The 27,290-nt window shown below is 37.2% G+C and overlaps 2 protein-coding genes across 4 annotated transcripts; one reads left to right on the top strand and one right to left on the bottom strand.

Moving 5' to 3' along the window:
• The first annotated feature begins 6,935 nt into the window (after positions 1-6,935).
• TNFAIP3 (TNF alpha induced protein 3) lies at positions 6,936-26,509 on the top strand. 3 transcript variants are annotated; one of them, XM_074309730.1, is made up of 9 exons: positions 6,936-7,328; positions 11,887-12,199; positions 16,863-17,053; positions 17,667-17,814; positions 18,031-18,201; positions 18,803-18,983; positions 21,386-22,293; positions 23,320-23,501; positions 24,471-26,509. In XM_074309730.1, the coding sequence occupies exons 2-9, from the start codon at positions 11,902-11,904 to the stop codon at positions 24,753-24,755; spliced, it is 2,364 nt and encodes a 787-aa protein (XP_074165831.1). In that variant the 5' UTR covers positions 6,936-7,328; positions 11,887-11,901; the 3' UTR covers positions 24,756-26,509. The 3 variants fall into 3 exon arrangements, with proteins under 3 accessions (XP_074165831.1, XP_074165828.1, XP_074165830.1); XM_074309727.1 differs by having other exon boundaries at positions 6,937-7,328; positions 23,320-23,516; XM_074309729.1 differs by lacking the exon at positions 6,936-7,328 and adding an exon at positions 11,437-11,786 and having other exon boundaries at positions 23,320-23,516.
• Positions 20,109-20,664, bottom strand: LOC141565928 (small ribosomal subunit protein eS12-like). The gene has a single exon (XM_074309731.1). It carries the CDS (start codon positions 20,560-20,562, stop codon positions 20,164-20,166), a length of 399 nt encoding a protein of 132 aa, XP_074165832.1. The 5' UTR covers positions 20,563-20,664; the 3' UTR covers positions 20,109-20,163.
• Positions 26,510-27,290: the final 781 nt, after the last annotated feature.

The raw sequence follows: 27,290 nt of genomic DNA, 5'->3' as shown, positions 1-27,290 counted from the left end.
AGTGATCAATAATGTCTGGGAAAAAAACAAAAAATAAAAAAAAAAACTATGATCTATAATGCAAAATGAAGAAGAGAAACAGAAAAAGAAGACCATGATACGAGGAAAATAAATGGAATGGATAAGGAATCCTGATGGGGAATTTGAGTTAGTGAACTAAAAAGTCACAGAATAAACAATAACTGGCAAATATGCTATTATATCCTTACAACAACTCTGGGAAGAAGGTATTATTATTATTATTCATATTTTACAGATAAGGAAACTAAGGCAATCCAAGGTTAAGTGAGTTGCACTGAGGAAGGCAGATAGTAAGTGCCTGAGGTAGGATTCCAAATCAGAGTCCTTGATACCAAATACAACACTAACTACAGTACTACCTAACTCCCTCTACACAGTTTCATCTTTTATAGAACTTTTCTTTATATTGATTTCTATCAAACTGTTACATTTAAAGATTATTCTATTTTAAACTTGTTTCCTTATCATCATGAAGTTGTAGCTATTTAGGAGATTATCTCAAAAATGGATTCAGAACTCAAAATTAACATTACATGAAATCTCATGAAACCTTTAGGTTTTAGAATGGGTAGGAATTGTCAGTTCCACTAAATAAAAGAGTTTGTTAATGTATCATCATCATCATCATCATCATCATCATCATCATCATGCAAGTGATTATAACATAAAATTGAGGTGTTATGGAAGAATAGAAATAATGGGTTTCTCATAAAGTAATTTGGGTGTGAATCCCAATAACCTTATTACTTATTACCTGTGGGAGTTAGGGCAAGTAATTCAACCTGAGCCTCAAATTTCTCAAATTTGAAATTCTCTTTTATCTCTAAATCAATAATGATCCTTGTTTAGAGGAGCTCAAGTAATTTTTTAAAATAATTTTTATTTTAAAAAACATTATATTGAATGCTAATGCAATCTACTAAACTTGCTTAAACAACTATTTGCATTTAAATATATTCACTTCAATGCATAGTATATTGTAGCTAGCTTAACCTCAATCAGATTCAGTTTCTTCCTCTGTAAAATGGAGGTAACAGTATCTATCTCATGGTGTTGTTGTGAAGATTAAATTAATAAAGCATCTAAAAATACAATGTTTCTAAAATACAATATACATGATTGTTATTATTATATGATTTTAGTTAACACAATCTCAAATGCCATGGTATCTGCCAAATTGTCTAAATACATTGATGGTGTCTTGGAGAAGATCTGGGGTTTTGCTGACTCTGCTTTGTTTTGGAACAAATGTGTCCTCAGACTCATTTTTTACATCAGTCTATCCAGACATCTATTTTCCACGGCTCCTTGCTTTCTTCTGGGTGTGACCCATTAGATTTGTTTAAATGTACATTGTAAACACATGCACTATGCACCTGTTACTATGGATCTGTCACTGTGTAGAAAGTCAAATGAGATCATCACCTTTAAGGTTGGAGTAGCATTTGATCAGAATCCTGATTTCTTCTTAACTCGGTAAGACTTTGTAACCAGGGAACTTCCCCAAAGGGCACTTTCTGTTCTGTTCCAAAAAGAACACTCTGAAATAAAGTTCCACATAACACCATAAACAGGATATTCTTTTCAGTATCCACCAGATAGCAATATTACAGGCATCCTATGCTTTCTCTCATCCCCAGTTTTCTTTCCACTCTGATAAAGTTAATGGTAGGATGTTGGGCTTCCTCACAAGACTGTCTTTTAGGTTTCATACCTCCTAAGTTTCACTTCCACTAATCTCCCTAAATTTTAATTTTTTTCCCTTTCCCATGAGTCCTCTCTATTCATCCTTTCCTCACTCTCTTAATCCCTCTTCTGTTTCCCACAAAGAAAATCCCCACTAGTATTTGCCAATGTTCCGAGGACAAAAAAAGATGGGAAAGGGCAAAGTTTAAAGCCAACTAAGGGACAGAAGGCAAGGAAAAGGTAGTTAATTTAAACCAACAAGTTTTATGTACACAAAGTATTATGTACAAAGAATTGTTCTGAACAATAAGAATCCAAAGGGAAAAAATGAAAAAACAAAAAAACCTGTCTTGTAGGTGTTTCCATTCTACTAGGAGATTACAACATGTAAACAGTTCAGCAAATGCCTGATAATAAACAATTAAGAGAAACAGAAAAGACTTTCCATAAAAGGTAGCACAGAGTTTTACTTGAAGGAAGATAGGAATTCTGGGAGAAGGCAGTATATTCTAGGAATGTGGGGATAGTTTATGCAAAAATGTGGAGCAGGGAGATGAAATATTATGCACCAAAGCATTTGAGCTGTATCCCTACTTCCCCTCTGATTCCCATTATCTGGACTGGGAAGATTGGACACAGCATCAGAGAACATGACTTCTCAGATTTGCTCTTTCCAAAGATCATTCTCCCTTCTTTTTACTCCATGTCTCAAAATCCAGAAGCAAAGAATGATATAGAAAAAAAGAAACAGGAATTAATTACTTAAGACATAGAGAATTTAATTTTCTACAGGAAAGTAAATCTACCTGCTTGAATCATTAGAGCAAGATAGAGCTAATGTAAAATGTAGATAGAATTAATTTAGATATAGAAGAATATAGACATTTTTGTTTAAAACTGTTCAAAAGGAGAGTAGTCTAGGGGTTAAAATAAAAGAGTTTGTTAATGTATCATCATCATCATCATGCAAGTGATTATAATATAAAATTGAGGTGTTATGGAAGAACAGAAATAGTGGATTTCTCATAAAGTAGTCTGGGTGTGAGAATGGGGGTTGATCACAGTGATTATAATTATAATTTTATAATTATAAAACCTAAATATTTGGTTAATTGTCTTTCTATTCTCCGATTTGTTCATCCATAGTATGACCAACCTTAGCAATGGAGAATGAATGAATAAAAATTATTAAGAGTTTACTACATACCAAGTACTTACTAAGCCTGAAGAATACAAAAACAATGAAGACAATTCTGCTTTTAGGAAGTTTATACTCTAATTGAGGGAGACAACAAATAAACATTTGTCAGAATGCACAAGGATCTCTTTTTAGCTCTTCCTCATTTATTTCAAAACAACTTAATTTTCCCTGAGAGAGAGCACCAGAAGATAATATAAGATATAAAGATAAATATACATTGCTCTTGATCAGTTTAAAATTCATAGGTTTCATTGTATTTAGAACTAGAAAGAATCTTAAAGATCTGCTTTCCTAGTTTCCTCATTTTACAGGGAAGGAAATTGAGATCCAAAGAGTACTTGTTTGTGATCTCATAGGTAGCAAAGAAGCAAAGCCAAGATTCAAGCTTATATTTTAAAATTCTAAATTCAATCCTCATAACTACCTCTTTAGATGTATCCAGCCAACAGTGAGAAGAAACAGCAGCAATATTGTTGACAAATGAGGGAGAGTTTTAATGTGGAAATCTATTATTTCAAGTTATCCACAGGATATCTTAAACACTTCCCTTAATTATAGTTTTACTAATGTCTCCTCTTCCAAAAGCAAACATTTCTTGCAAGGCCTTTCAGGTCTTTACCTGGCAGAAAGAGAATGCAGGCAGTAGAAATTATAGTTGGGCCAAAATACAGAGAAGCATACATTTGAGGAGCATTAAAATCCTCCCCCTTCCTCTCCAAAGAACTTACATATCCCACTCAAATTCCAAGATTCTGCAAAAGTATTATAGTTAAAATGAAAATATCCATTGGCAAGAATAATAACTCATTAATTCCCGGGGAGGAGGGATGGGGATGGAGCAAGTTACTTCCCCTGAGTCTGTTTCTGTAAAATGGAGACAGTTATAAACATTTAAAAAAAATAAGCTACTCTTACATATGGCTTTAAGGTTTTTAACCACTTTATCTCATTTGATTCTCATACTAAGTCTGTGAGGTAGGACAGAAATTATTTATCCACATTTTACAGATGAGGAAATTGAGGTTATAACTAATTGATTTACCTAAGATCACACAGTAATTATCAGAGGTAGCTTTTGAAGTCCTATATCCAGGCCAAGAACTTAATAATATTACTTGTCATCATGCAGCCTGTACTTCATAAATTTTTTGTTTTAATTTACTTTTTCATTGCTGCCAATCTAATGACTTCTTCATCAATCTTTGTTGTCATTGAGCTTTCTCCAGCCTCTGAAATTATTGATCACTTTCTCCTCCTTCATTCTCTCTTCTCTCAAGGTTTTGTAGAAAACTGGTCTCTTCTGGTTCTCCTCCTATCTCTCAGACTGCTCCTTCTCACTCTCCTTTGCTGAATGTTCATCCCGATCATTACTTCTGAGTTTTCCTCCAGGTTGTGATCTTGGTCCTCTTCTTCTCAGACTGCTCCTTCTCACTCTCCTTTGCTGAATGTTCATCCCGATCATTACTTCTGAGTTTTCCTCCAGGTTGTGACCTTGGTCCTCTTCTTCATCTATAATGTTTATTTGGTGACCTATCATCTTTATGCTGATTATTCTCAAATCTACCTATCCTGCCCTAAACTCTCAGCTGATCTCTAATTTCCCTTCTCCAAATGCCTTTAAGATATCTCAAACTAGATGTCCTTGTATGCATTTTAAGCTAAAATGTCCAAAGCAGAGATCATTATTTTTCTCCCTAAACTCTGCCCCTCTCCTACCTTCCTTATTACTATAGAAAACTCCTATTACTATAGAAAATCCTCTCCAGTTTCTTCCAACCTAGAATTAATCATGGACTCCTCACTATCTCTCACTCTCCATATCCAATCAAAACAAATTATATCAATTTTACCTTTGTAACATCAATGGTATATGCTCCCCTTTCCCTGACACTGTCATCTTCACTGGATTATGCAACAATCTGCTGGTGGGTCTGTCTTTCCACTCCAATCCATTCTCTATTCCCCAACCAAAGTGATTTTCCTAAAATATAGGTCCAACTAAACCACTCCCCTACTCTATAAACACTATTGGCTTCTTATCACTTTCGAGGTAAACAAAATTCTGTATGTGGCATTCGAAACTCCTCATAAACTAGATGTTTCCTATCTTTTCAGTCTTCTCCCACCTTACTTCCCACCAAAGCTGATCCAGTTAAACTGGCCTCTTGCCTGTTCCATCAAGGAGAAGAAACATCACTTGGCGGAGATGTTTTCTCTGGCTGTCCTCCACGCCTAAAATGATTTTTCTCCTGAGTTCTACCCACTGACTTTCCTAATTTCTTTTAAGTCCCAACTAAAATCCCATCTTTTATAGGAAAATTTTCCCAACTCCTCTTCATTCTAGCACCTCATTCTAGCACCTTCTATTTCTTAATTATTTTCTATTTACCTTGTAAATAGCTTCATATATATATTTGTTTGCATGTTGTCTCTCCCATTAGGCTATAAACTCTATAAGAGTGGGACAGACTTTTGTCTCTTTTTATATCTCCAGTTAACATCGTATTTGGTACATAGTGGGCACCTAATCAATATTGATGATTTATTGATTGATGAAGTTTGAAAATATTTCGTGGCTGAGGCAGCTAGGTGGTGCAGTGGATAGAGCACCAGCCTTGAATTCAGGAGGACCGGAGTTCAAATCTGGTCTCAGACACTTAACACTTCCTAGCTGTGTGACCCTGGGGAAGTCACTTAACCCCAGCCTCAGGGAAAAAAAAATTGTGGCCTCTACATAAATAATGTATTATTTTTACTACTACTACCAATTATGACAGATACTAAATCTCAAATCAATATAGATCAATATAGAAAATTCCACCTCTGGTTAAATGACTTAATTTGGCTCACACTCACTCTGTCACTTAATCAGGCTTTAAACCTAGATTTTCAAGGCTTCTGTACAATCCTGCCTATGATGATGGTTGACAATGGTAATGATGATGATAATGACGATGATGATGATGATAGTATAAAAAGCCTGTATCTGATCTTGCTTGGGCAAATTACTCAGTACACAAAGCAACTTTTAGATTATAAATTGCAGAGAAGATGCCAACCTGCATTGGTAGAGGGAGTTTCCTTCTGTGGCAGTTCCCTATATCAGTCATATCACAGTCCCTGTCTCTATCTCCAATAAATTTATCAGTCACATTAGCTGGGGCTTTTCTAAGGAAGAAGACAAAGGGCTGCTTGGAGGTCAAAAAAAGTTTGAAAGGATTGGGTGCTGTTGGATGGGAGTGTGGGGTCACAGCGGGGCAGTTTGATAACCTGCGGTGACAGTCCAGAAATATTGTCTGCAGTTCAGTGAAAAAGAGGGCGAAAAGATGCTGTAAAGAAACAAGCTCTAATTCCCCATTTTGCCCCACAAGCTAAAAACCCAGAAACCATTAGGGCTGAAATCTAGGAAAACTCAGTATCTCGGACCTGGGTGCCTCCCGGAGGTGTGGCTATAAGGACCGATTGCTGGAAAGCCATGATAAAGAAGGAGAAGGCAATGTGACCCTCTTCTTTAACGCAACAGCCCCCGATGATTCCTGGACAACCCACTCGCTAAATGCGAGCAGCAAGAGCTCTTCCCGATCAGTCATCCCACAGACACCCCCTGGGGAGGCGGTAATTAGTGGGTGAATGCGAGGGCGGGATCGAGGGTTTTCTTTCTATGTTTCCCCCTCCCTCCACCTTTTTTTTCTTTTCCAAAGTGGGTGATTTTTATTTTTATTTTTTATAGAAAAACGACGGCGAAAAAAAAGAACCGTCTCCATTCCCATCACTGCGATTTCCACATGGATATGACGTTCGGCCCGTGCTTCCGAAATGCCCAGGTTGACTCACGCGGGGACAACCCCGGGTGAAGGAATTTCTCAGTCCCAGCGGACTCCGGGCCCCCGGACCCACTCGGGGAGCCCCCTGGTGGTCACCAGCCCTCTCGCTGCCTGGCTCTCTTCTGCCTGCCCCGGGCGCCCTTTGCACTCCCTCCCTCCCGCCCCTTGTCCGAGTGCTTTTCTGAGAGCCGCCGCTGGGCGTCACAGTCACATGTCGGAAAGTCCCAGAGCCTAGCTGGAAATCCCCGGGCTGATATTACCCGGCCTAAAAGAAAGGAAAAAAGAGAACTTGCGCAGTCGTTTGCTTCAAGTTCTAGGATCTAGGATTGGAGCTTGCGGGGGTGGAGCGGCTAGGAGAGTAGCCCAGCGGTGGTGGAGAGTCACCTCCAGCAAAAACAGCAACAGTAACAGCTCAGCCCAGGGACCCGGGCCGGCCCGCGGGGACTACCGCAGCCTTGCAGTTAGAGCCAGCCAGCTACCCTCAGGCTGCCCATGGAGCGTCCCACCGTCTGTGCCCCTACGTCTGTACCCAGTCTTCTCGTGCATTGATCAGGGATTTTGGCATTTCGTTGGGCGCTCACTCCTGCTTCGCAAAGGTAACTTTTAACTTTCTCTCCTCCTCCCCTAAACCTTCCTGTGAGATGCCTGGATTCGGGGGTTAGAAGCGGCGAGCACGATTCATTGTTAGCCGTGGGTTTGGCACTTGGGTTTGGCCGCACGAGTTTGGCACAGACTTTGACCCAGAGCATTGTTGCTTGACAGCGAGCAGACTGCTTGCAGCTTGCAGTGTTGGGATGGGAAGAGAGGGAGGGCGGGCAGCTTGAGATCGCTGCAAAGATGTTGGGGAAGGGTGGGAGTGAGGAGGGATTGTGCATCTCTGGATCACTCCAGAGCTCTGCGCCTTTAAGACAAAGTAAAATTAATTCGGAGACCTTTAACTGCAAAGAACAGAATATCATTTGATAATAGTCATTGGATTAAACTGCTTTTAGATGCTATTAAAATTTTGCGCTTATAAAAATTGTTCTACTACTCGAAACAGGGATTCTTCATTTTCTGCAAAGGGCCACAGAGAATTTGTAGAATCTGGTATTATTTGTTGTGCAGAATATAAATAAAGGATGATGTGTTGGAAATGGCAACAAAACTGTACACTGGGAGTTCTTTCATTTTCCCAGGTATTTTACGATTGTGTAGCAGATGGGGTTGACTTTTTTTTTTTTTTTTTAAATTCCAGCTGTGGAAAAGTTCAGGAGATTTAAATATCTCTGCTCCAGTCCCACTCCTAGGTCAGCTAGCTTTGTCAGGCTTGGTTGTCCCACATCCTGCCACCTGGCCTCTTCAGGAAAGCTTGGGTATTAAGAATGGAGCTCAGCTCCCATGGATTGGTTTGAATCCAAATCTCCCTGCTTGCAGATCTCTTCTCTTAGTGTAACCAATCTGATAAAGTGTTTCAAAAGCCCTGTTCTTTGAGAGCTGTCATTTCACCTGATTAAAGGAAGAGTGATAGCCCTGAAGTCTGAGACTACTGAACAGTGAAAGATTTAAAAGATGCAAACATAAATCTTTAATATTACCAGAAAAGAAAAAGAATGATTACCTTTGAGCAAAGGGAGCCACAATTATACCTTTATGGATTTATTTATTTAAAAAGAGGCAAAAGTCTGTCCCTACTCTTACATTTATTGAGCCCACATTAAGATTAAGACCTCATGTTGGCTACTTTGAAGGATTCAAAGAAGATCAAAATATGGTCCAATCAATGATTTATATATTCTTCCAGTTCTGCCTCCAACTTTTTGGGTGTACAATTTGGGATTTTTGCAGCTTTGAATTTGTGCTTTCCAAAAATGAAACAGGTTTTTGTTGATAAATAATTCACATATTTCTTTTTTTTTTTTTTAATATAATTCACATATTTCCATGTCACACATCAAAATACTTGTGCAAAATGGAAAAAAAAAAGAAAAAGAAAAGAAAAAACAAAAGAAAAAAAGAGAGGAAACTTCTAGACATGAATAACTTCTAAAGAATTTTGTAGTTCCCAGTGACAGAATTTGGGGAAATTTTTTTGAAATGAGTCAGAGAAATATTACAGAATATCATTTTTAAATACATATTCATAAGACTATTTTCTTTTACAAGTATATATAACAACTTTTTTTTTTTTTTGAGGGGAGGGGTATTTATTCTCTAGCTCCATGTGGAGTAAATCCAAGAACTGGAAATTTGGAACAGTGTTGTTTGTTTCAGTGGATAGTTTTGGAGGATGAAAAGCTATAGTTATGGTTTAAAGTTTATGCTCTAAGTTCTTGAATATTGATGTTCAGATGGCTTTATATGGATGCATTTTGGTTCCCCAAATGTAAGGAAGACTAAAACATTTCCCAACTATCCTGATATTTCCCCAGGTAGTCCCAAAATACCTCCCTTTCTTTATATGACTCCTGGGCCTTCAAGATAACAAAGATCTGCATCATGAATGAGTTGGCTTTGGTACTGTATCAAGAAGAGTTTTTCACTGCACTCTTCCTTATAAATTGTGATTTCTAGGACTAGAAAAAGTAGTGAATAAAAGCAAATCTTTTTTCACATTTTCCAGAATATTTTAAAGACCATTTTAGGGTAATCCATTTTTAAGTACTCTAAGATTTACAAAGCATTTTTCTCAGAAGTATTCTGTGAGGGAGGTCATGTAAGTATTGTTATTTATTATTTTTTTTTTTTTTAGATGAAGCTAAGATTCAAATAGTGCAAGTGATTTGCCCTGGTCATATAAAGAGGAAATCAGGATGCAAGTCAAGACTCCTCTCTAAGGAATTTAGTGCCTTATTTCCCTCTCAGATTAGTGAATTTTATAAACACATTTCTGAAGAAGAAATCAAGAACATTTGAAAACCTGTTACCATTACACTTGCATTTATAGCATTGTGTGCCAGTCTTTGCCCCCCTTGTTACTGAGAGAGAAAATCAATCTCATATTTGACCAAGGGAAGGAAAACTTATTTTCTTAAAGTCACATATAGCAATGCCAAATTGAAATTGAAATTAATCTGAAAAAATTCCATTGGAGAAATTCTTTCACAATTTTTAATAAAAATGATGAAAAAAGGATCAGGATTCATAGTGATCACTAGGATTTGAAATCTTATAAAGTAGCAGATGTCTGCATTAGTTAATAGCTTATTCATTTTGATAAACCAAGGTAGAAAACAAAGATCTAGACATCCTTAAGATATATGATAGGTGGGTTAGTTTTTAGCTTTGGAAGAGTGCAGTGTAAAACTCTTCTTGATATAGTGCCAGATCTAATTCATTCTTGATGCATATCTTTGTTATCTTGAAGGTTCTGGAGTCATATAAAGAAAGGGAGATATTTTGGGACTATCCAGGGAAATACCAGGATAACTGGGAAATGTTTAGGGATTTTCTTTGTGTCTGGGTTTTTTTTTAAAGTGAGATGTGGTAATGATAGGAAAGGGGGAGCAATGACAATACCTAGTGTTTACCACAATGGCTTGTCAAACAGAATTGGCTTGATAACTAGAATCTAATTTCATCCCACTTAGAAACTAATCTCTGCTGGTCTCACCCACTTTTCCATCTTCTGTTTTAAGGTGCATTCTTATTAAACATCTTAAAAACTCTTTCCATTACCTCTTCAAGGCCCTCATTTTCTTGTACTGTTGATTAGTCATGAAGGTCCCTGGGGGTGAAGCAGAGAGTGGCTTGCAGCCACTAGCTGGCATTTGGAATACAAGCAACAAATTTTATTGATTTGGTGCTGAGTAATAATTGAACTCCAATTATAAGTATTATAAGAGCCTTAGTTATTATAGACCAAAGTATGTCCTGAGGGATCCTGGAGAGATACTGAAGCATTATTAACTGGTTACTCTGTATACCAATTTTTAGCATGTTAAAAATTTGATTTTGAAAGCAGTAATTGTTGCATTCATTACACTTTTATTTCCAGTATCTAACATCTTGCCTAGCATATCATAAATATTTTTGATAGATTGATTAGGAAGACAATATGACATATTAAATAAAGTTGAGTCAGGAAGGTTCCTTGGCCCTTGTGCTTCCCTGACTGTTCATCTTGGGCATTAAATCACTTAACCTTCCTCTTAATTTCCTCCTCTATAAATGTTGGCTAATAAACTTCTGATTATAAGAATATCACTTCACAGAGACATTTTTAACCTTCAGAAAAGTAAGGAATAAGGTGGCATAAAGTCTAGTATAGTGGAAAGAACACTGATTTTCACCCCCAAAGACCCTAGGTTAAAATCTTTACTGAGTCACTTACTACTTATGTGATTATAGAAAAGTTTCCTTATCTGTAAAATGAAGGATTTTGTTTATCTAAGGTTCTCCTCCCACTTAATTCTAAATCTATGATTTTTTAAAAAAGTCTTAAACATAAAATATATAATGGCTTTAAATAGTCATGAGAAGGAGGTGGATGCCAAGTATTGTTTTTAAGAGAGATTTTCATCATCAGCGGTTTGATGGTGTTGAACCTCAGATTTTGTTATAAATGTTTCACTGAGACCCTAAAAGAAGAGATGATCAAGATGTCAATTGCTTTTATGAAAGCATTGTTTTCACTTTCTATACTAATAAAGGAATAAAAGGTTTAAGTTCCAAATGGTAGCAGCTTAGCAGTGACAGGATCTCTTGATTTTTACTTGGGGGTGGGTCTACAGGCATCCAGTTGATTACACTAAGTTCATAAGAGTTAGTTAATGGGTTATGGTTCAGAGGAGTTAGTTCTCAGTGAACCTCATTCCTCTACATCAATCAGAACCAATGATGAGACACAAACTGTGTACCTTTGCTCACAGGAGGGATTGTCTCAACCACAAGCATTACTTAAACATGGGTTATTCCCCTCCTCCTCAAGACCCACTCTCCTTCCTACTCTTGTATAGGTTAATCTTTAAAAGTGATGTAACTTGCAACAATCCAGTGTGAGTAAAGCTTCGGTAGCAACAAGCATCCTGGGAATAGAGGCAATTTAGGATTCAATCAGTTGTTTCCGTATTAGGGTATTGGCAAGATTCAAACTCTGATTTCCTATGAGTAGATGTAGCAGAGCAACTATTAAGGCTAGTCTAATTATTTTTTGTTTTGTTTTTTCTTCCTCAGGTACTCTACAACAACATGGCTGAACAGCAGGTTCTCCCCCAGGCTTTATATCTCAGCAACATGCGAAAAGCTGTGAAGATAAGAGAAAGAACTCCTGAAGATATCATCAAGCCTACCAATGGGATAATTTATCATTTTAAGACCATGCACAGATATACAGTGGAGATGTTCAGGACTTGCCAGTTTTGTCCTCAATTCCGGGAATTTATCCTTATTGCTTTAATTGACAGAAGCATCCAAAATTCACTAGAAAACCAGAGAAAGCTCAACTGGTGCCGTGAAGTCAGGAAGCTTGTGGCACTAAAAACAAATGGTGAGTTTGTTAAGGTGCCTTCCAGTCTCCCACGTGGATTTATTTATATGCAATAGCTAAAGCAAATCAAATTAGATGATTCAGCTAATCTGAGAACTTCAGGAAAGAGTATCATCTAATGAAGGGCAAGATATTTTTGTTTTTTGTTGTGCTATTTTATAAGGTGAATTTTTTTTTCCCCTTTTCTAATGAAATCTGTTAGAGCTTGAAGGGTTAAGAGAATTGGGCCTGAATATTTAAAGTGGTGTGTGACTTTAGGCAAAATCTACCTGATTTTGTACATCCAAATTACCACCTGTAAAAAAAAAAAAAAAAAAATGCCTGTTGTAGCCCCAGTAAACAAGATTTTAAAGTCCTCCGAACCCTTTCAAGGAAAGATTCATTTTTTGCACAAAGAATTTAATCTATATTTCGGAGCCTAGAGAATATTAACTATAAATGTGAAGGGTTTGTGGTCTTCAGCATTTTGCCAGCTTTTTACCTAAACACTCATACTTCAAGAGGTTCTAAAGGCAGGCTCTTAACCTTTATTTTGAAATCTCCCCCCCCCCCCATTCAAGTTCATGGACACCCTGAAATATTTCTTTTCTTTCTTTTTCTTTGTTTGTTTGTTTGTTTCTTTTTTCCTTCCTTCCTTCCTTCCTTCCTTCCTTCCTTCCTTCCTTCCTTCCTTCCTTCCTTCCTTCCTTCCTTCCTTCCTTCCTTCCTTCCTTCCTTCCTTCCTTCCTTCCTTCCTTCCTTCCTTCCTTCCCTTCCTCTCTCCCTCCTTCTCTCCTTCCCTCCCTCCTTCCCTCTCTCTCTCTTCTCTCTCTATCTCTCTCTCTTTCTTTCTTTCTCTCTCTCTCTTTCTTTCTTTCTTTCTTTCCTTCTTTCTTTCTTTCTTTCTTTCTTTCCTTCTTTTCTTTCTTTCTTTCTTTCTTTCTTTCTTTCTTTCTTTCTTTCTTTCTTTCTTTCTTTCTTTCTTTCTTTCTTTCTTTCTTTCTTTCTTTCTTTCTTTCTTTCTTTCTTTCTTTCTTTCTTTCTTTCTTTCTTTCTTCCTTCTTTTCTTCCTTTTCTTCTTAGATCTTTCTTTCTATCTATTCATAGATTCCAATGCCCAGATTAAGATCTGCTGCTTCAAGATCTCTTTCAGCTTAAATCTACACTCTGATAGTTTCTTTCTTTTTTCTTAAGAATTAATACAGTTGAGTCAGGTTCCCCTCTCCCCATTTTTGAGTTGTTTTCTACTGACTGTTGCTTCCTAGCATATTTGATTTCTCCCCCTGCAGGCTACTAATAGAGATGCCTGATTCTCCTTAAAAATCACAGCAGGTTCACAATTTAAGTTTGCTACTTAGTTTAAAATTATTTCTGGCTAACTTTTACTACTACTTCTTTAAACATGATTTGGTTTATTGATTAATGTGGATATAGACATTGCAGTCTATGGATATGTGTTGATGATTGCTAAGGAGCAAACTCACTGGGGTCCTTATGCCTGGATAAGAAGTTAGAAGCACAGTATTTTCTATTAGTAATATTGCTAAATCTTGCTAAGAATAGATGATTTTGATATTTGCTGACCATTATTAAAAGGCAATTATCCAGTCATGAAACAGCATTAATATTTGGCATCTTCAATTGGGGATGTTCCATGAATAAAGACTTTTTAAGAAAATCAACAACAATCTTAATAGCTAAATGTATATAATGTATTAAGTAAGGTTAGCAAACCACTTTAAAAAAAAATGTGTACATTATCACATTTCAAACTTACAATCCTTTGGGAATGGGCACTATAGGTATTATTCCCATTTTATAGATGAGAAAATAGAGACTCAGAGAAATTCAGTGATTTTTATAGTTAGTTAAGTATCACAAGCAGTGTTAAAGCTTAGGTCTTGTCTGACTCCAAAATAATCTGTTTTTATACTCTACACAAGTGATACTGCATTAGCTGTTGTCATAGAGAAAGTGAGATGGATTGTTTACATGGTTCCTAACACAGAATCTGGTAGACACAAATAGTTTTCAGTGGTGATGTTAAGTAGGATTTTAGCCAGGCTGTGGTGTCTCCTGGGAAGTGGTTTTCATTGCCTCCCCATTCATTACTAGGAGGGATGGAGTCATAGAAAAGGGTGGGGATTGAGAAGGGGAGTGGCCTTGCAGAATTAGGAGTTTATGAAATACCAACCAATGCTTAGCTGGGAGTACTTTACCCATAGTAGATATCAGCAAATATTTGTAGATTGATTCTGACTTGTTGGTTGTAAAGTAATTCATTTTCTTGAGGAGAAATTGCTGGAGAAATGTTTTCTATTGATTAAAGCATTTTCATCTTCTCCTTTCCCCTTGAAAACTCTCTAAAGTCTGAAAAGGGGAGGAAAGATATTCAGGAACAAAAGCAAAACAAAACAAACAAATGCCATTTCATCTATGACTTTTTATGAACAAGATTTTTTTTACCCCCTAACCCAGCCTGTAGTGTGAATTATATAAAGTTACTGGATTGTTTGGAAGTGGGGGGAAAGAGTTGGTAGGTGATTCACAATGTTTGCATTTGAGGATATGAGACTAGAGTGAATGAGGAAGGGAGTAGGTGGTATAAAATTGAAACTTCATGCGAAAAATTCCAGCGTCTATTGGCTGCTGCGATTTCACTTGTATAATGAATAGGTCTATTCCAGCTCACCCTAACCACACCCACTTGGAAAGTCCAGTATTCGCTTCACAGTTTAAATGTCTACACACCAGAACAAAAAGTACAATAGCAGTTGCTCAATTGCTAGTCAAATAACTTGGCACTGGGGAATTCCAAATGTTACTGAGGGAATTTTGTACTGGTGAGTCTCAATAAAGAACTGAAAGTAAGAACAAGGAAAAAAAAAAACCTTATCTTTGCTCTAGATTTTGCAAAGGGGAAATTTCAACAGAATGTAATAGTTGCCACACTTTTGGCCTAGACCAAGACATAAATGATCCTTTTTCCGTTTATTTGCCTGAATGTTTGTTTAGCTAGCCTTGCCATACAATATTCATGATTTAAAAACAAACAAACAAATAAATGAGTGGAAAGAATGTTAATTTAAGATGTATCTAAATATTTTGAAAAACTTGGTTAGGATGAAAATATCATGAGACTTCAAAACTATTGGCCTAGCCACATCAGAAAACAGATTATCTTGTTTTTAAGCAACTGTGAGCTTCTCAAAGAATTAATGCATTTGTATGCATTTGTATGTGATTGCCTCAATTCAATTCAACAAATGTAACACAGATTCAGTGCATTTGTTGTTGAGAGTTTGGGAAAAATGCAAGATCTGTATGTAGTTTAAGCTTTTTTATTTCAAATACTGCCTTTTTAAAGATAGTCATATTCACCTTTCTTAGAAATAGTGCCTTCAACACTTCAACCCTAATTACTAGGAGCACAGGCTGTTTGACCTAAGGAATTTTCAAACCCTTGTTTCTATGACATGTTATGGTTTTTAATGAGGAGTTGGCCATTAAATAAGTACTTTACTATTGCTGACAAACCGAGCACCATACCACATTCCTTCAGAGCAGCTTTGTCTTGTCAGCCCTATATTACAAATGAGAGGAAACTCCCAGTACCAAGGGTAAAGTGCTTTATAGCCAAGTCACTTCAGTGTGAGTCACTTACTATCCCAGTCCCATGCCTGGTAAGAAAAGCCAGGATTGCTTCCTGATGTTTGCATGTTTACCCTATGTTTGTTTCCTAGGAGTTATAAAACCCAAGTGTCATCAGCTCTGAATGGTGGGATGTCAGAATATAAAAGCAGAAAGGGATGCGAAAGCATAGTTTTGGATTCATCTCAAAGTGTTCTCTCAGGCATGTTAGTGAGACACAGTTTAGATCCAGTTTTGTCTAGCTCTGCAACTAAATGACTTAGTGAATTCACTTAGCTGATTTCTTCACCTATAAAATGGGAGATAATGTGGCCTGTAGCACCTTTTTTGAAGGGTTGTCATGAGGATGAAATGAAATAATGTATTTGCTTGGTAAATCATGAAGCACAGTATTTATGTTAAATAAATATGTTAAATAAGGAGTCAAAGCTCCTTATTTTACATATGAAGAAACTAAGATGGCTAGGTGACATGAAAGACACTGAAGTTGGAATCAGACCTGAGTTCAAATCTTGCCTTGAACATTTAACTTGTGTGGCTCTGAGCAAGTTAACTTTAACCTTTCTGCCTCAGTTCTGCACCTATAAAATGATAGGACTGAATTCCTTCCACCTTTAAAACTGTGTTTCTATGATGACCATGAAAGTTCAATGGTACTAGAACCCACCTCCAGTTCTATCTTTAATGCATTCTATTACCCTTCATTAAAGATAAATTTTGAATATGCTTTTCATTAAATAGGAATCCCCCACTAAAAATAAAACAAAACAAAAAACAATCCCTCCTCTTCACTATTCTAACTGTAAAATTTAGCCATGATGCTGAGGAAGATAATTTAAATAATAGCACAGCAAATGATTTGCATATAGTTAAGTAAATGCTTCCTTCAAGCAATTGATTAAAATCCAGTTGATCTGTCCTGGAAAGCATTCGCTAGGCTTTCTAAACAAATTCTTTTTGCTTTCTTCCTTCTTCCTCCCTTCTCATCATTTCCATATAAATGTTAATAAAATGTACATGCTCTTTTCTATAGGTGATGGGAATTGCCTCATGCATGCTACCTCTCAGTACATGTGGGGTGTTCAAGATACTGACTTGGTCTTGAGGAAGGCACTATATAGCACTCTGAAAGAGACAGACATCCGCAACTTCAAATTCCGTTGGCAGCTGGAGTCTCTGAAATCCCAAGAATTTGTGGAAACAGGCCTCCGTTATGACACCAGGGTAAGAAGATTCTGGTCAAACAAAATGTGCTCCTTGGGAAATACAAAGCAGTTAATTCTCTGTGTATGTTTGGGGGGATTGAAAAGCAGAGCAGGCACAGTTGTCACAAATGACCTTGTGTTGGCCAAATCCCTGCTGGGTATCTCTCTTATAAGAAAAGAATCTCTGAGGGTGACTTTTTTTCAGGAGCCACTCCTGGTTTTCATGTGTCATTGCCCTTACATTCATTATTGAGGCAGTGAGTCAGATTCAGGCATGTATGTATAATCCAATTTATCTCTCTCCAAATCACGAGTATGGAATTTTTGTGGACAATCTGGATGAAGGTTTTTAATTTTATGTCACTTCAAGATTTTTTAGATGTCCCCATCTTCCCTCACAGCTCCATAAGTAGCTTCAGTTTTGAGTTTGAATTATAATGGAAAAAGTCACCAAAACAAAAAATGGGGGAGGCAGAAAGAGGCATAAAAAGACACTATTAGGTTATTTAGATGATTTTTTTAGAGAAGAGAGAACATAAAACTGAGTGGTACAGATGAATAGCTCTAAACTGGAGTGAAGGAGAGGGAAAAAAAGACAAATTACATTAAATTACCTTTTTATTTTTCCTTAGAATTGGAATGAGGAGTGGGACAATCTCATCAAAATGGCATCCACAGATACATCCGTGGCCCGGAGTGGACTTCAGTATCATTCACTTGAAGAAATCCATATATTTGTTCTTTCTAATATCCTCAGAAGGCCAATTATTGTTATTTCAGGTAAGAGTAACATGATTTCAGTTGAGGTATTTCATCTGGTGTACATTTTAATCATTATACATTGAAGCACTTCTCCACTATAAAGTTTTCATCTCTAGAATGCAGTCTAAATTTTTACTGCATTTCTTATGATGGAAAAGCAGGGAATAATTGAAAGGAATTTGGTGTGGATAATTCTCAGTGGATCATTTTTTTTCCCTTTCTTTCCCTATACAGACAAAATGCTGAGAAGCTTAGAATCTGGTTCCAATTTTGCTCCTTTGAAAGTTGGTGGAATTTATTTGCCTCTCCATTGGCCTGCCCAGGAGTGTTATAGATATCCCATCGTCCTTGGTTATGACAGCCAGCACTTTGCACCACTTGTTACTCTAAAGGACAGCGGACCAGGTAGGAAAATTAAACTGTGACTTAAATTTAGCTTATTTTAGATATTAGTGCTAATCATCTTCATTTGTGTTTAGAGTTTTTGCATTCCTGATTTAAATAAAATTATGTCTTTCAAAAGGTTTTCTCAGTTGTCACATATCACGTAAATGTAATGTTAGCTTTATCTAAAACCAGTAAAGTATTTGTATAAGAATTAGAATTCTTTAAATTATACTCCTGTTAGTATTCTGAGTGCTAGAGGTAAACAGAATGGAGGAACTATAGTCTTTTTTGTTTTTCTTGCCAATTAAATGACTTTCCCCTGCTCCCCTCTCCCCCCCAATCTATTCATGGTATCATTCCTATTTATGATTTCATGTAACAAAAGCTAGAAAGAATCTCAGAGGTCATATAGTCCTCATATTACAGTTGAAAAAACTGACCAGAAAATTGTGACTTATCTAAAATCATATGGTAAGAATTTGGACCCAGGTTCTTTAGCTTTGATCCAGCACTCTTCTTTGGTTTCCTAGTTGTGTACTTAGAAGTGTACTTAGCATGTTTTTATTTCAGGCACTCTCATTTAGTAGAGTAAAACATCCACATATCATTTTCTCCTCAGAAATCAGAGCTGTTCCACTTGTTCACAGAGAAAAAGGAAGGTTTGAGGACTTGAAAGTTCATTTTCTAACAGAGCCAGAAGCAGAGATGAAGGAGAAGTTACTGAAAGAGTACTTGACTGTGGTAGAAATCCCTGTGCAAGGCTGGGACCATGGGACAATTCATTTAATCAATGCTGCAAAGTAAGTAACTTCCTGTGTATTGGATTTTTGGGGGGATTTTTTTGTTTTTTTGTTTTTTGTTTTTTTAGCATTTTTACACTTTATCCTAAAACAATACTCCACTAGCCTTCCACCTGAAACTAGCTGTCTTAGCTTTTCTTGGAATTTCCTTTGGGAGATTGTTGGAACTTCCACTGGGAAATAAAATGAGGACTGACCCATTGCCTTATTTTGGAGGTATGAATAAATTAGGAATACCATATGATTGGTTTTTAAGCTTAGATTCAGGAAGTGCAAACCAGTTTCAGATAGCATATTAGAACAAAAGTCACAGAAAAAATTTTTTTCATATATTTTATTAGGGTTGTTTTATTTCTAATCTTGTTGGACTTTATATATTTTCATATATGTATGTACTGATTTAGACTGTTTATATTAAATATTACATATGCATTCAAATGATTGCCACTAGACTTCAGGAAGGGACCAGAGAAGCCTCAACTGTATGTTTCACATGTGATTAACACAGGAATGCTGTCCCTCTTAGCCTCTTTCTCTTGGAAGCCTTAGCTTCCTTTGATATTATTTCAATTCTAACATGTGACTTTTCTTGATTCCCACATTTATCACCTCTCTATCTGCCCTCAACATTACTTTTATGTATTTTGTGTTTACTTTCTCTTAATAAGAGAAAGACAGTGGCTGTTTCCCTTAAGTTTTTTTTCTATCCCCAGCTCCCTAAATGGTTCCTGGTATATAGAAGATATTTAATAAATACTTGTCAAATCAGATAGAATTGAATTGAAATTAGAGAAATCCCTACTTCTCCTTGAAGATTTTTAAATATTGATAAGAGATGGCAATAAGAGTGGTTGAAGGAAGCAGTGTCCCAGTGTTTAAAAAAAAAAAATTGACAAATTGGAGGGATACAAAAGCAAATAGAGAGCACCTGAGGATCATGCTAACTTATTAGTGACCACCACAAAAAGTTAACACAAATAGAAGCAAAATAAATGCACTTGAAATCTTAAGATAATTTTGAGTTTCAGGAAAACTGGGACTAAAAGTTTGACCAGGTGTTATTCAAAATCAAATCAATATTGTGACATATGGGAGATTTGAGGGGACCTGTGGAGGAGAGTTAACTTTCTTTTTTTTTTTTTTTTTTTTTTTTTTTTTTAAGACCAAAGCTTTTATTTATTCATTTCTTGCATTTAAAATATTCTTCGATGACATCTTTGGCCTGAGATTCCTTGCCATAGTCCTTAACAACCACGCAACTGCAGCCAACCACTTTTCGGGGTTTTTCCTCCCTATCAATTTTACAGAGGCCTACCCATTCACCCAGCTTCTTGTTGTCATCAACCTTGATCAAGTTGATTTGGTGTTCAGCACACAGGGCCTCAACCAACTTTACATACATAGGTTCATCACAGTTGGAAGCAAGAACACAAAGATGGGCTTGGCGGTTGTCCAAGGCTTTGGCAGCTTCACAAATTCCACGAGCTAAGCCATCGTGGATGAGTGCGGTCTTCAGCACTTTTTGTAGAGCAATGTTAACGTCCATTACACCTCCAGCAGCAATGCCTTCCTTGGCCATGGCAGCGGTTCACGGGTGAAGCTAAATCTTGAAAACACCCGGGAGCCTCAGCCTCCCGCTCGACTCAGTGGCGACAGGGAAAGAGCGAGAGTTAACTTTCAAGTAATTGAAAGCAAAGTTTCCCCTTCCCACTTTGAGGTTAAGGCATAAAGCATATGATACAAGAAGAGTAGATGGTAGCATTTTCTTCAGATGTTGCACTATTTTAAATAAACCAAATTTGACTAAATGAATATATCATAAATTTAAAGCTTGGGTTCTCTCTTCTAACCCCATTTTTCTTGTTATTGTTCGGTTGCTTCAGTGATGTCCAATTCTTTTTTACCCTATTTGGGGTTTTCTTGGCAAATATACTAGAGTAGTTTGCCATTTCCTTCTCCAGCTGAATTTCACAGATGAGGAAATTGAGGTAAACAGTGTCAAGTGTCTTGTCCAGATTCATACAACTATTAAGTGCCTGAAGCTTGATCTGACTCTTGAGTTCGGGCCTAGCATTCTATCCATTGTACCACCTAGCTTCTCATTTTACAAATGAGCAAACTGAGTCCCAGAAAGTGACTTGTGAAATGGCAGAGCAGTGATAGGGTATTTCATATAAGGAAAGGATAGCTTCTTCCAAGAAGGCTATCCATTTTTTAAAAATATATGACTTTACTGTACTTGTCAATGGATTAATTGGGGAGGGGTGTCCATGGCAATTTGGAAAAGAAGGTCCTTTAATAAAAGTTCATTTGTATAATGCTTATCTTGCCAAATTTCCTGTCTTGATTCTTGCCCCACAGGTCAGTGTTGTAAATGCTGTCCCACTTTTCTTGGTCTCTAGGTTGGATGAAGCTAACTTACCCAAAGAGATCAATCTGGTAGAAGATTACTTTGAGCTTGTTCAGCATGAATATAAGAAATGGCAAGAGAACACTGAACTGAATCATGGAGAAGCCCATGCTAGGAATGGGCTAGAACCCCACCTTCCCCAGCTTTCCCTCATGGAAGTGAAATGTGAAACCCCAAACTGTCCTTTCTTCATGTCTGTAAACACGCAGCCTTTCTGCCATGAATGCTTTGAGAGGCGGCAAAATACACAAAATAAACCCAGAAAACAGAACTCTAAACCAGGGGTGGAGAAACTCAAGGGGATAGGACTTGGTGAAGCTTGTGAACCCACAGGGTGGAAGCCTGAGGAATTGCCAGCAATGGGGCCTCACTCTGCACCCCCAACTGCTCCCAGCCTCTTTCTATTTAGTGAAACAACTGCAATGAAATGCAAAAACCCTGGATGTCCCTTCACCCTGAACGTGCAACATAATGGCTTCTGTGAACGGTGCCATAATACTCGGCAACTCAATCCTGGCTGTGACCTAAGCAACCATCAGCATTTGGATGCTGGGAAGTGCCAGGCCTGTCATCAGGATGTCACCAGGACCTTTAATGGGATTTGTAGTACTTGCTTCAAAAGGACTTCAGAGCCTTCCGCTATCACCAGCTCCAGTTTTCCTCCTTCCTACCATCAGAGATCATTCTCTGATCCTTCGCAGCTGAGCCAGAGTATCCATCAACATCCCTGCCACAGAACTGGTCATGAGGCTGCTTCTGGGACCATCTCCCAAGCTGGGCGAAACCTAGAGAACAGGACTGGAACCAGTAAATGCCGAAAAGCTGGCTGCATGTACTTTGGGACGCCAGAAAACCAAGGCTTTTGTACTCTGTGTTTTATCGAATATCGAGAAAATAAACGTAAGTGGAACTATATATCCTGAGATATCATTTTTCTTAAAAAAAAAAAAGCTGTCATTTATGTAATATTTTAAAGTTTGCAAAGTATTTCACATGCAGCAAGTAGTTTTGACAGAGATAATCTTTCTTTGCCAATAATATTGCAACCCAGAGAAAGGGAAACATTCTAGGTGACAGACAGGCTTGACGGACTGTATACAAGATGACCTACTAAATTCTGTTTTGGGTGAATTCAAGGAAGCCATAAAAACTTGGGAGTGGAAGGGGAGCAGAAAACTGATATTCTATTAACCTAACTGGAAAGTGGGAAATGAATTTGCAATAAGTTTCTTGAACTTCAATCATTGGGAAAGTGATTCTGATTCTAATTAAAATTATTCTTTTGAAAAATAGTAGTTCCACATTGTTATAGCCATGTATTACCATTCGAATGTGTTCCTTATATATTAAGAAGAAAGATGTGTGTTGTCTTCAAAAAAAGAATAATCATAGTTTAAGAGTTATTATCAAGTCCAAAGAACTATAGAAGTAATATCATGAGGATAAGAATGAAAACACATTCGTGTGATAGAAAATATTATCCTTTTTTCTCTCTTTTGTGATTTCAACCTCTCTGATGATTTGATAAAGTTTCTATCCAGAGAATACTCAGAAGGGAGGAGGTACTACAAAGACTGATGGCCTATGAATTTGGTCAGTTCTCATTGTCCTCTTCCCTGATTATTTTTGAACGCCTGGTGGATATGAAGAAGCCTTTTAGAAATCTTTTTCTTTAGAAAGCTTTCTGTACTTTGGCAGAAAGAAGGCATTCATTCAAGAAAACAGAATGTTCCAATTGTAGCATTTATCCTTTCTTGATAGTGGTAGTGAGGAGAAAGGGTGCTATCTAACTGCAACAAGTGGCAATACTCCGTTTTTATTTTTTCTGAGCTTCTACTCTACATTTAGAGTTGATTTAATTTTGTAATCTCCACATCTTCATAACTGCTTAGTTGTCTATACTGATTCACATATATTTCATTCCAGGTGATCTCCCTGCTTCTGGTCAGACTGATCCCTCAGCCTCCAGGTTCCAGAATGCCATTCCTTGTCTAGGGAGAGAATGTGGCACCCTAGGCAGTACCTTGTTTGAGGGATACTGTCAGAAATGTTTCATTGAAGCCCAGAACCTGAGATTTCGTGAAGCAAAAAGGACTGAAGAGCAGCTGGTGAGACAATCAGAGGTATATAAAAAATGGTAGCCAGCCCTACTACGCATGTATGATCATTAGGGTCATATATTTTCTTTCCAAAGTAACAAGTAGAACTTCCCAAAGAGTTCCAAAAAGAAGAAAGAGAGAGGGGGGGGGAGGGAGGGAAGGAGGAAAGAAAGGAGAGAGGGAGGGAGGAAGGAAGTAAAGGAGGGAGGGAGGAAGGAAGTAAAGGAGGAAGGGAGGAAGGAAGTAAAGGAGGAAGGGAGGGAGAGAGGAAGGAAGGAAGGAAGGAAAAAAATAAGCCATAATATTTATATATATGGAGCTTTCTAAATACATGATATGACATTCTAAGATAATTCAAATTGAATCCATTAAATTGGGGCAAAATTCTCAATGACTGGCCAATGCAGATACTTTTTAATTGGAATGTCAAGAGGCAAAGGCACTGGTTGTGAAGTAACTTTCAAAATGTTTATGTGCTTATGAGAAAAAAAAAATAGCTTTATTAATCAGAAAACAAGCTCAGGTTTTTATGTGACCCACAATTATTGAGGGGAATGAGGGCGTTAAGAGTTTTTTAGCCCTGCCTTTATGGTATTGGTCTTTCTGTGCATGACAGAGAGATGAAAGGATAGTAAAACTATGTAAAGCAACAAACTCTTTTCCCCTCCTATTCTTTCCCCAATAGTTACAGTTTGGCAAGATCTGTGTTACAAATAGTGATCTGAGGAAATCAGCCTAACCTTATTAAAGCCTCTTTGTCTTTTCTTGTACCTAAAAGATGAAACTTTTATACTTTTACCCCTTTAAAGACCTTGACATGAAAATCAGCCTATGAGTATTTTTTCACAATTTTTTCCTGGGAAAGATAATAGTATTGATAAATTAAGAATGTCCCAGAAAAAAAAAAAAAAGTCAAGTGACTTTTGTTTCTTTCTTGGACTTTGCAAACTGATCATTCTTTTGAATTTTTCTTTTCAGAGATCCAGCCAGTGCCGGGACATTCAGCGAACAATCCAGAGTTCTCAGAGAAAAAAATGTGCAAAAGCAACATGTAAGAACTCTGTGGCCCACAGAGGGGAAGAGCTGTGTCCAGAGTGCCAGCGACATAACCAGCGACTAGGGCCTGGTATCCCTAGGGGAGAGCCCGTTAAGGAAGAGCTGCCCAAGCAACGTTGCCGAGCCCCAGCCTGTGATCACTTTGGCAATACCAAGTGTAATGGGTACTGCAATGAATGCTATCAGTTCAAACAGCTATATGGCTAACCAGAAAGAGCAGGACCACCTCCCAGATGTGAAAGAGTAATTTTTTTATTTGCCAAAATGGTGCTACCTTGTGTACATTTGGCTGTTTCACTGGGGCTTGCCCCTGGAATCAGGTTTTAGCATATAGAGAGTACGTTTTTAACCGCGGATCTGGCAGCAACTATGTACACCTGAGGAACAGTGAGTCCTAGGGTATCTCTAGAAAAACTTACCTCCTGCCCTAAGGTATAAAGTTTTGAGTTTGGCAGTTGTTGCTTTCAAGGATCATCTCAAGGTCACTCCCTCTCTATGAGTTCATCCGGTTTCCACATTCTAAGATCTGGAGACATGGAGAAATCTGGAATGCCCACTCTACCAGGACACAAAACTTGTATTTTTGGGTGTGACTACCTCTTTCTCACCTTGTGACTTCTGTCTGATGTCAGAGGGCAAAGATACATATTGTAAGGCACACAAAATGATTAACCCATTTTTGCCTTAACTCCCAGCTCAGGGTGTCTCATGGGGAGCTAGGGAGTACAGTGAATGGAGCACAGGGCTTGGAATCAGGAAAACTTTTCTGAGTTCAGTCCAAATTCAGATACTTACCAGCTGTGTGACTATAGGCAAGTCACATACCCTATTTGCCTTCATTTCCTCATCTGTTTAATGTTCTGGAGAAGGAAATGGCAGACTATTTCAGTATCTTTGCTAAGAAAACTCCCAGTGGGACCATGAAGAGTTGGACATGACTACACAACAACAGTATGTCTCCTGGATGTGAATCTGGATTCTCCTGGCGAGGAAGACCTTCCAAGGGATACTCAAGCAAGATCAGGGGGAAAATCTCTAAAAGGAGAGAGTGGAGTATGACAGTATTCTTTTATCTGCTGGTTCCTTTCCCATGGGACATGACAAAAGCAGACCTGTTCATGGATTCTGGAATCCATCACTCAATAGCTGCTGAATCTAAGTGACAAGGAAAAGTCAGCACTGAAAAACAAGCTGCTCTTTTTTCCCTTAATATGCACCTTTTAAAAGACAGAACTTTGTGGGGAAGGGGATATGACATAATCTTTTTTACTTGTCTGCTGTCCTCACCCCTAAAAGCAAATGACATGACTTGAGGTGTGAATGTCAGTTGTGTACATATATAATTAATTGGGATCATATATCTAGATCTGGAAAAGACCTCAGAGGTGACCTAATCCAACCCTTTGATTTTACACATGTGGAAACCGAGTCCCAGAGACTTAAAGTCAGATGATAAGTATAAAAAACAGGATTTGGACTTCTATCCTCTGACTCCAGAGCTAGTCATATGTCCTTATATTATAAATGAGGGATTATTTTATAATTGAATTATATATTACCCTAGTTATAGAACAGGAAAAATATGTAATAACCTGTTTTTTTGGTTGTCGTTTGGGCACAACGTGCACAGCTTGTTTAAAAAACAAAACAAACAAACAAAAAAAAAAACAGACTTGCTACCTTTTTCCAAAGGAGTAAAAACTAAAATTATTCTTTATAATTGTTGATATGTTTTCTTGAGATTTACCTTATTTATTTTATTATAAACTTCTTGGTTATTTAAGTGTACATTTCTTCTGCTATTTGTAAAATATTAGAGTTTCTTTTTTGAGTTAATACATTCACTCCAGTTCACATTGTGGAATTTGGATTATTCCAGTGTGAGAATGTCTGTCTCTTAAAAACACTTTGATTTCCTCCTGACAAAAAAGGGGAAGAAATAAAAATTAAATTAATTTTGACTTCACTGTAATTCTTTTGGGACAACTGCTAGGGCCTCTTTCCTCTAGCTGCAATAAGAGGAAACTGGCTCATAATCTGAAATGAGATTGTGATGGGGTCAGAAAACCTGTCAGGAATTGGGTAGCATACTGTTATGAACCATTAATGATTATTTCTTTGTGGCTGCTTCCTGAAGGAATAGGTAGAGAGTCCTCATCTCCAGATCAGAGGTGAAAATATAGGTAGATCAGAAATGAAATCATCAAACTTTTCCCAGGTCAAGGAAGAAGTTTCTAAGTCCCACTTGTATCAACTTGTTTTTCCATTGTTATTATCTCATAGTCACATCTGCTCCCAAAAAGGGGAAAAGAAATTTCCCTAGTGCTGAAGATTATTACCTATTATTACCTATTATTTGCTCTAGAATTCCAAGTTGAAAACACGTGGGTAGACCATGCCTACAGACAAGTCTTACCTATAAAGATACACATACACTTTGATCTTCTTGAGTAATTGCACTGGTGAAAGCTTCTTTTCCATTTTTTTTTTCAGTTTCTTTGCAAAGAAACAAAAACTAAAACATAAAAATGAATCCCAATCATGTCCCCACATATTCATTTGACTTAATTTTTTTAAATTATTTTTCATTTGTAAAGCTTTTAATTGTTAATGTAAAAAAAAAATTCAAATACTTATATGAGTATGAAAAATAGGTGAAATTTGCACATTTAGAATTACACTAGGTTGCACATTTGACTTTAAATTTTTTTTGCTTTTAATAAGTAAATGTAGCTTTTCAGA

This window comes from Sminthopsis crassicaudata, chromosome 4 (genome assembly GCF_048593235.1).
Source record: "Sminthopsis crassicaudata isolate SCR6 chromosome 4, ASM4859323v1, whole genome shotgun sequence".
NCBI lineage: Eukaryota > Metazoa > Chordata > Mammalia > Dasyuromorphia > Dasyuridae > Sminthopsis > Sminthopsis crassicaudata.
Note: the sequence above shows the minus strand (reverse complement) of the source record. Positions and strands in the feature narration are given on the sequence as shown.

What these genes read in the sequence shown, in the direction of transcription:
- LOC141565928 (XM_074309731.1), bottom strand. Translation starts at nt 20,562, where the DNA reads ATGGCCAAGGAAGGCATTGCTGCTGGAGGTGTAATGGACGTTAACATT.
- TNFAIP3 (XM_074309727.1), top strand. Translation starts at nt 11,902, where the DNA reads ATGGCTGAACAGCAGGTTCTCCCCCAGGCTTTATATCTCAGCAACATG. An exon ending in GCCAATTATTGTTATTTCAG is followed by an intron (nt 17,815 to 18,030) that starts GTAAGAGTAACA and finishes TTCCCTATACAG; the next exon opens with ACAAAATGCTGAGAAGCTTA. An exon ending in AGCTGGTGAGACAATCAGAG is followed by an intron (nt 23,517 to 24,470) that starts GTATATAAAAAA and finishes TTTTCTTTTCAG; the next exon opens with AGATCCAGCCAGTGCCGGGA.